The sequence below is a fragment of the Thalia democratica genome, unplaced genomic scaffold (assembly GCF_965202585.1).
Source record: "Thalia democratica unplaced genomic scaffold, ktThaDemo2.hap1.1 HAP1_SCAFFOLD_785, whole genome shotgun sequence".
Taxonomy (NCBI): Eukaryota; Metazoa; Chordata; class Thaliacea; order Salpida; family Salpidae; genus Thalia; species Thalia democratica.
The window spans coordinates 13,907-23,374 of NW_028139756.1; the positions used below are offsets into that span (position 1 = coordinate 13,907).

General features: G+C 25.6%; 1 protein-coding gene across 1 annotated transcript; it reads left to right on the forward strand.

The window, feature by feature from the left end:
* The first annotated feature begins 1,365 nt into the window (after positions 1-1,365).
* On the forward strand, positions 1,366-8,933 carry LOC145847081 (tetratricopeptide repeat protein 9C-like). The gene is made up of 5 exons (XM_082953499.1): positions 1,366-1,644; positions 2,195-2,315; positions 2,934-3,062; positions 5,744-5,941; positions 8,814-8,933. The coding sequence occupies exons 1-5, from the start codon at positions 1,375-1,377 to the stop codon at positions 8,921-8,923; spliced, it is 828 nt and encodes a 275-aa protein (XP_082809625.1). The 5' UTR covers positions 1,366-1,374; the 3' UTR covers positions 8,924-8,933.
* The last annotated feature ends 535 nt before the right edge of the window (positions 8,934-9,468 follow it).

The window sequence follows — 9,468 nt, forward strand, 5'->3', positions numbered from 1 at the left end:
ATCTATACAACTTTGGGTTCTTTTGTTTATAAAACACTTAAACACAATCATAGTCACTGTTTGTAAATTCTAAAAAAAAAAAATAATAAATACCAAATATTTTCATTTAATGTTAAGAGCATTTAGACCGACAAACTTTAATTTTATAAAATTTTGAAAATTTTACAATACCTTTAAACTTGTAATATCCTTTATAAATATGATTTATTTCGATTAAGCATTAAGCAATTGGACTATTAACAAAAAAAAAACGTCATGAATTCAAGAACTCCAACAAAACATTCAAGTGCCGCTGCTTTTAACATTTCAAAAAAGTGAAACTAAGCGATATTTTTAGCCAAGTTCAAGTCTAAGAAACGTAAAATGTTTGATTTAATAAAAACATTGTTAAGCTTGATCCATTCAAAAATTTAATGTGGCGTTATCGGCTAAAAGATGGTCATCGAGTACAAAAAACAAGGCTTAACTAAGTAAACAAGCAGCAAAAATATCAGTATCTCGTTTGTGTAATAGAAGTTCTTAAGTAGAAGTTCAAAAATAGATACAAAAATATATTAATTTTTTACGATGTCTGCCATGAATTTTCAAATTTTTTTAAGATATTTTTTTTCTTAAAGCATTTAGAAATAGTTTTTCATAAAATAGAGTATTAGTGATGATAACTTTAACACAAGAATTAATTTCAAGATTTGATTCGATAATATGCAAAGTTAAAATTCATATTCCTTACTATTTATTACGTTGAAAGCTAAAATTTAACAAAAGTACCTCGTATTAAATTTATAACATTACTTTTATTTGCTTTAGTAAAACTATTGCATTTACTTAAGCAATACATACTAATTAAAGTTCATAAATGAAAACGAATAAGTATATTTTCTTTTGATCTACTAATTTAACAAAGAGTGTAGAAAGTAAAAGGCTATTGTACAAACAAACTACAAAATAAGCCAAGGCTAGATTTTACTACTGATATAATTGAGTTTAAGTATTTATCTTACTAGTTTCCAGTATAAATTTTTTTTTTGACTTTAAAAAATACAGTTTACAGAAACTTTGGTGAATTAAGCTTGCTATAATTTAGTCTAGTGCAGTTAAGTTTTTTTTTAATTATAAAACTGTTTAAAAAAATGTGTATTTGTTTTGTTTTCTTTATTGATATAGTTATGTTTATAATTTTCGGTAGTCTATTTGGCGTGTTTGAATTTGAACTGACTTTAAAGTGACGTCACAAAGAGTACAAAAGAACAAGAGCTGCTTAAAACGCTGTTACAAATACTCAAGCAGTTTTACAATACCAACTGGTTTTTAAATGGATAAAGCAAACTTTTAATTTAACTTTCATTAGCTCTAGTTTAAAAAGTGAACAGCAAAATGAGCGCAAAGAAAGCAGCAAGGATTACCTTCGGAGGTTGCAAGCACCTTATGACGTCATTTCAAGAAAGAACAGACAGTGATGACGACATCGTTGTTACTTCGGGAGAAATACCATCCAATCAGGAGGAAGTCAAGGGACTTTTCGACGTAGTAAAGAGAGATTTTCGCTGCTCGACGGCTGCGATTCTTAACCGACCGTTGTACGAAAATCCTGAAACTGGCAAAAATCGTAACCGCATTCCGATCAAGAAACTTTCTTATGTAAAAGTCAGTAAACAAATTTTTGTTTTTATTCTATTTAGATATTTTATTAAATATAAGCTTAAAAATTATTTGATTGTTCATATGGCGTGTGTTTCTTAGTGTTTATATATTGTTTTATATAGAATCTTATATTATAAAAGGTTTTCACAAGCTTAATTCTATATTAATGTCACTAACACTCTTAATTGTCAATCAAGACAAGTGTAAGCTTATTATTATTAAAAGTCTTATAAAAATATTGTCTTTATTTTCGTTGTGTTTAGTTTAGTCTCATATTTTCATAGGAAACGTATTTGTTGCAAAATTAAAGTAAAGAGATAGAGGTATACTTTCAGTTAAAAAAATACTTAGTATCCATTTAAACAGTATTAGCTTTAATTTTTTTAAGTTTTGATACAAACGAAACTTTTAAGTGTTATTTTTGAAAGCTTTGATGCTTTATGAGTCTGTAGTTTTAATGCTAAACTAACAAACTTATAATTTTTCTTGAAACAACGCTTTGTTTTAATAACTTTTCAATTTTTTTATTTATTTAAAATGTTTTACTTTCAAGGAAATGCAAAGGAAAGTATCTTTGTCTTTAGAACTAAAAAATCAAGCCGACGAAGAGCTTAATAACGAAAACTACCGAAGTGCAATAAAGCTGTATCATCATTCTTTGTTATATATAAAAGGCATGTAAAAGTTTTAAGACTTGTTTATTCTATTACGTTTTAAGTATATTATTTTTTTATATTCTATTTATTAGTCCTTGGTTTCAAAATGATTTTTAATTTTATTAAAGCACTTATAAAACAAAGCTAATAATCAAATTAACATTTGGCTTTGAGCAAAAACTTTACTTAGATAATTTCATTTAGAGCCTAATACAAGCTGGTTACTAATAGTAATTAAAGTAATTTGATCTTCAAACTATGTATATCAAATCAAAACTTTATGCACAAGTAACACTTGTTATTTACCTTATATAATTTTTTTTTTAGAGTTTCTAACTTGAAAATTGTCAAATATGTTTTTTAATACTTCTTTTTTTTCATGATTTTTTCTGATTTGGTCTAATTAAAAAAAAAAGTAAAGTTACTCAACTTTCCTTTTAAAGTTTAGAATATGAACTAAAAAATACCTATAAACATTGAATATGAAAAAAATAGTTGTAGCTCATTTGTGTAAACTATAAAATAAAAATACAAAATATACTCATATTGGTTTTACTTTATTAGTATGAGTTTGAACTTATATAATAAGTGATAAAAAATAGCCTTTATTCAATAATATTTTTTTTCAATTAAAAGGATTAGATCCTGATGAAGGTATAACTCTCTATGAAGATACGTGCACTAAAAATTCTTTAAGAACAATGCCAGATAAGCTGAAAGAAATAAAAGTGAAAGCAGAAATAGACATTTGCTCGAGCCTAGCTGGTTAGTAAAAAAATATACTTTAGTGCTACATAAAATTCAATTTTAATTAAAATATTAAGACCTGTTTATAAACTTGTTAAACTTGAATTAAAAATTTTTAATCAAAGTAATAAGCAATTGTATTGCACTTATATGTTGCATTTAAAAGAATTTTGAAACAAAGAGTTATGGTGATTTGTTACAATTTATTTTTTTTGCTTTTATTGAACTTTGTCTTTAGCAAAATTTATTATAAATTATCACGTTCAGTCAACAGTCATGACAAAAGTTTGCTTTTCAAAAACAATTTTGACACATTATAATTGATTAGTAAATCTTAAACAAACAATGTGCAAACTATAAGTTTAAGATGACACCTCAAAAACACTTTTAAGTTTACTAAAAATAAAACAAAAGCTAATGTTTTTTTGTTTGATTATTTTATACATTTGCTTTTTATAGCTCTACAGAAGATAAACAAATTGTAGTTGTTTTGTATCAAATAATTACCCATTGTCAATTTTGATAAATTTTTGAAAAAAAAGTGCTGAAGAATAAATAATATATGAACAATTTGCTAATCATTTGTGTACTTTAGAATTAAAAAAAAAAACGAATAACTACACAAAATATTTTTACTTTATATTTCTTACCGAAATACACCATCGCAATGTGTTAATAAAACATATTTAGAAAATAGACCTAAGTAAAGTATGTTAATTAAGTTGTAACCTAATTTTAATCGTTATCCTGTACAAATTTCAATAACAAGTATTAAACTATAGACGGTTATGATAAAATTATTCAACTGAGTACTTAAAACAAGTACGTGCTTTTTAAATTACTACAAAATAATAGCATTTCGATTTTAAGATGTATTATGAAATTTAAACTAGATGTGGGAAGCTTATCTAGTCGGAAGAACAATGTTACGGCCTTTTGTTCTTAACAACGGGCCGGATTTATAAAACATAGACTTTCGCTTGCCTCTGTACTTTATAAATTTGTACTAAAAGACTTTGTTTTATGATTTAGCCGCTAAATTATAGAAAACTAATAGTTAAAATATTACCAGCACAACTTCCTATCAATTAAATTTACATTATATTTGTTTATTTTTATAACTAAAAAAGTATGTTACAAGCTGGATTAATATGTTTGACGGACCAGATCTGTCCTGCGGGTTTTGTGTTGCTCAAACCTGCTTTAAAAGACAAGTTTAATTCTAAGCCACTAAAATTAAATAAATAAAAAATGATAGTCATTTATTAAATAGTTTTTAAATGAAAATTAATTCAGTTATTTTTTTACCTCAATGACAATAGTTTAAGTAAATCTATAATCTTTTAAGATTCAAAAAACTATAAAAGTTTTTAGGCTTTATACTAGTTTCCTATACCTCAATTAACTTATCTTAAAAAACTTTAATTTTTTTAAATTCTATCGTCACAGACCTTAATTATACTATGATTTTTTTGTTTTAATCTAACAACAAGTATGTCCTAACTTTGTTTATTATCGCTTAAAGAACTTTTTTATTATAAAAAGTAGTTGATAAAGCTGTCTCTAACGATTAAATATTAGAAATTGAAAATATTTTAAGTGAAATAAGTTTAAGTGATATGAAACTAGTCAGAAATATTTCAAACTTGTATTTCAAATTTCTTTTTATTGAGAGTTATCTCAGTTTAAAAAAAAAATGTTGTAAGAAATTAAGAAATGAAAGTAATTATACGTGTAAAAAAAAAGTTTGGAATATTATATATATACATATTACATATTTAAATATTTTTTTTAAGTATAAAGTATTTTATCACTTAACTGTAATTTTTTGGGTGAGTGTCAAATATGCACAAAGGGACACTTTTTCACGAAGATACTTTTGGACAAGTTTAAAATTTTATTTCTTATTTCTTCTTATTATTATTCATTTCTACTTTTACTATCATTGTTACCACTAACCCTTACCCATGGTACTTTTTTCTTTATATTTTTTTCAACTATTACTGTTTCCCTTAACTCTTACCCTTGGTCGGTAACTTTGTTTTCTTCTTCTTTTTTTTACTATTATTTTTTGATTTTTTTTTCTATTTTTTTATATTTCTCTTTTTTTTTACTACCACTGTTACCCCTAACCTTTATATGCTTGGTAGGTAATTTTCTTTCTACTCTTGTGGAAAAATGATCCTTCGTGCAAAACGAACCCCCCCACCCCTCCCCCCGTGGAAAAGTGACCCTTCGTGCAAAAGTGTCTTCGTGCATATTTGACCCGTACCTAAATTATTTATAAATTAACTGACAAAGTTTTACTTTACAAACACGAAGACTTTTTTTTCTTAGTATAAAAACTTTCTACTTTTTACTTTAACTATTGCAATCATACTAACATACAAAACAAATATGTTGGTGTAGTATTTTTAATCCAAATGTTATAAGTTCTGATATACTTTTAGTTGCTCAAAAAATTTTATAAGCTTATCTTCTGACTAAGTAAGAACATGTTTTGTTAATATACAAAAATGACTCTTAAAAATGGGTAAAAATTATAAATATTGTTTGTACTTCAAACTTCTTTTGATCAAAATTACTTTTGTTGTGGAGCTTTACAAACAGTCCATATAAATTAGTTACACAAGTTTAAGAATACTTTATAGTTTTATAATTTTTTTTGACCAAAATTTTAAATAAAAATTGTTCCGCAGTTTGCCTTATGCACAAGAAAAACCCTCCGTACAAACGAATAAAGGAGTATTCCCTCCGCATCCTAAACATGCAACCAGACCACTTGAAGGCGCTTCTGAGGGCCGGCATGGCATGCTACCACCTTCAAGAACTGGAGCTGTCGAGATTTTACTTGAACGCAGCCAAAGACGTCTCAAGCAGCAACGATCCAGCAACAGGTCGCTCTCACTGCCTGCAATGTCAAACTTTGTTTGAAAACGTCATACAGTCATCCTAGTAACATATTACACTTTTTTTTAGATTTACTAACGTCAACCTTAGACCCATGGGTAGCTTCAAAAACATGCAACTAACTTGCATATTGCTGAGCTTGCATAGTTTTTTTTTTTTATGTTAGTTTTATTTTTGTTCATTAAACCTTTTTTTTGGTTTGTTATATGTTTGAGTAAGGTGGGTTAGGGATAAGGGTGCAGAATATATATATATATAAATATAAAAGTTATTGCAAAAAATCGAAATTGAAAAAAAAAAAGATAAGTTTCTTAAAAAAAAATGTTTGATCATCAGCTGTAGGTTCAAAATTAATTGCACTTTTCCAGAGATTAATAAAAAGTTACACAAAAAAAACAAAAAACAGTGTGACGTAACTACAAAATTTTGTAGATAGTTTCATTTTGAACCTACAGCTGATGATTAAAAACAATTTTATTATTTTTATGGAACATGTGTTCTGTTCTTTTTAAGTTCGAATTTTCGCAATAAGTTATTTAAAAGCCCCTCAAGTAGGCTCTGTGAATAATTTAGTTTGTACAACCACATTATTTTCTATAAATACATATACATTAAAAATTATGCAAGCTCAGCAAATATACAATGTAGTTGCAGGTTTTTGAAGCTACCTTAAACCCATCAATAGTTGCATCAATAGTTAAATCTTTTAAATTGTTTACTTGCTTTATGTTTTAGAATATTTTCATTGGTGTAGTGTTAATTAACTTTAAAATGATAGTTTTATTTTACTTAATTGCTTTAAAGCATGTTCAATCAGTTATTTAGAAAATATAAACTTTGTGTTTTATTTTTTTATATTGACAGTCTCAAGTTTTTTTTTGATAAGGCTAAAAAAACTTATGTAGTATTTATGTTTACGAATATAAGAATATAATAATTTATTTTGTATTTTTACATTATTATCATTTTATGACAAACTTAGTTACCAAGTACACTTTTTTTTAATATATACATTATACACTCTATTTAATAATTCATTATACAAAGCAGTTTGTTAATCTTGTTTAAATATATTTTTTTTACTTGTGTAGTTTTATGCAATAGTTTTTTATCCATCCCAAAGTTTATGTCGTTTTTATTTGAAAGAACTTTAAAATGTAAAAGTAAATAATTATTTTTAGGAAACAAAATTGTATAAAAAACTAATAAAACTTAAAACTGGTTAGTACGTTAAAACTCTTGTTTTTGTTTAGATTCAAGCTACAGTGTCTTAAAAAAGTATTAAAAAAAAATTCGATTTAGTCCAAATGAATATTTATCAAGTTTTATTCGCTTTTAAAGATGTTTTAGCTCGCAAAACTACTAATAATGAAATTCTAATAGTAGATATCATATAACTGTTTGTAAGTTTTATAATAATTTTAAATACGAGTATTGTTTTATTCTTTTCTTAGAAATTAACTTATTTTCAAGAACTAAAAACAATTATTATTAATGTGCAGGTACAATATTACGCGATTGAGTTTGTTTTTTGACATAGTGTTTTATACTTAAAAAGAGGGTTAGCAGCCGTTTAAAAGGACGGGGCCCTGTTAACTTAAAAATATATCGCTTAAAATAAAGAAAAAAAATCCTTTGCAGGTTTAAGTACTTTAAAAAATTTTTGATTAAATAAAGTAAACATTTATAAGCGACTTGTAATGATACAAAAATATAGTAGATAGAAGTTTACTCAAAAGCAAAACAAAACAGTTCGTTAACTTTGCAAAAAATGATGAACTTAGTCTGCAGTTTGGTCTGCAGTTTGCAAACCCATATTTAAAGCAATGACCACAAAAAGTAGACTCACTATAGTTGTTGGACAACGGTATATATCAGGGTTTCCCTAACTTTTTTTATAAGGCCCTCTTTGAGTAGATTAAAAAAACTATTGCCCCCTCCAATAATATATATTAAAAACTACCCTTTAATACGCATAAGACTTTTTTCTTCATCATCAAGTCAAGAATATGTAGTGTAAGTTTCTAACTATGTCCTTGTGGCCACCTAAATTTCTAAAACTTTCCAGTAATAACTAGTACAAGTTATAAATTACCCATACATACGACTTTTTTCCTATTTTTTTGCTCTTCATCATCAACTCCAGAATATCTTATGAAAGTTTCAAATTATAGTCTCATGGTGCATACACTACTCACCGCTCCCTTTGTCCCTTTTGCAGCTTGTGGCCCCCTTTAGGAAACCCTGGTAAACATAGTACTTCAAGATGTATTAAAACAATTTTCTAATTAAGTTAAATCATTTACCTTAAATCATTAAACTTAAATATTTATACATACTTATTTAATTTTTCGGAATTTATCAATTTACAATACAATATTTAATACTCATTAAGAAAAATAAAAATAGTTATAAAAATTTGGACCTTTAAAATAAAATCAGAAGAACAAACTTAAGTTAGGTTAGAAATTTTTTTGTAAGAAAAACGACCCTTAAAAGTATGTAAAAGTATATAAAAAGTACATTAACAATACATAAGATTCCATGTACAAGTAGACAAAAATAAAAATACAGCAATTTATGAGTACGTCTTCTAAAAATAAATCTTAACATTTCCTTACTTACTTATTAATTCTGTTCTAGAATTAAGTGCTATTTCGAGTCATCAAGTGCTTTTCTTAGTCAACTGTTTACAAAATTCATATTTTTTATCTTTAAATTATTTGATTTATTGTAGAATCTAAACTAAGCTTTAAGTTTAGTAAGCAAACATAGGTTATTTAAAGTTTGTAAATAATTTTAAACAAAATTTTTAAACAGTATAATTTTAATAATATTTTTTAAAACGTGTTTTTACAGACACAGAGGTGAAACGATACTTGGAAAGAGTTGAAAAAAAGTTAAAAAGTTTGAAAACAGTTCACTTTCAAGTGTCTAAAACAAGTAACACTTCAAATGTTCCGCACTGAATGTTCCAAGTCTTTGAACTTTTTGTTTTGACACATTCAATCTACTACTTTTTTACAACTTAGTTCTAATTTTTGATTAAAAACTTAACTGGTAGAAGTGAGTTTTTTAAAAGGGACTAAAAAACCTACAAAAGTATAACTTACAAAAATACTGTTTTTCAGATAGTTTAGTATGTAATAAAATTGGTTTAAAAAACCACATAAGAAAGCTGTTTTAAACCTTTAAAAAAAAAACAGAATCAGAGATCTTTCGTTTAAATCTGTAAATAATTATTTGCTTATAAATATAATTAATAAATACATTTTTAGTTTGGATTTTAAATAAGGAATAAATATTCAAATTTATTAAAGAAAGTACTTAAATATGTAAAATTTTTGAACAGTTCACTGTAATGTATTACATATTGATATATATATATATATATATATATATATATAAAATAAAAGTAAAGCTCCCTTGAATCTAAGTAGACAAGCTACCACTTGAAGTTACAACTGTAACTAAGGTAACTATAAACAATAATTGTAAATTAAAATAAAAAATT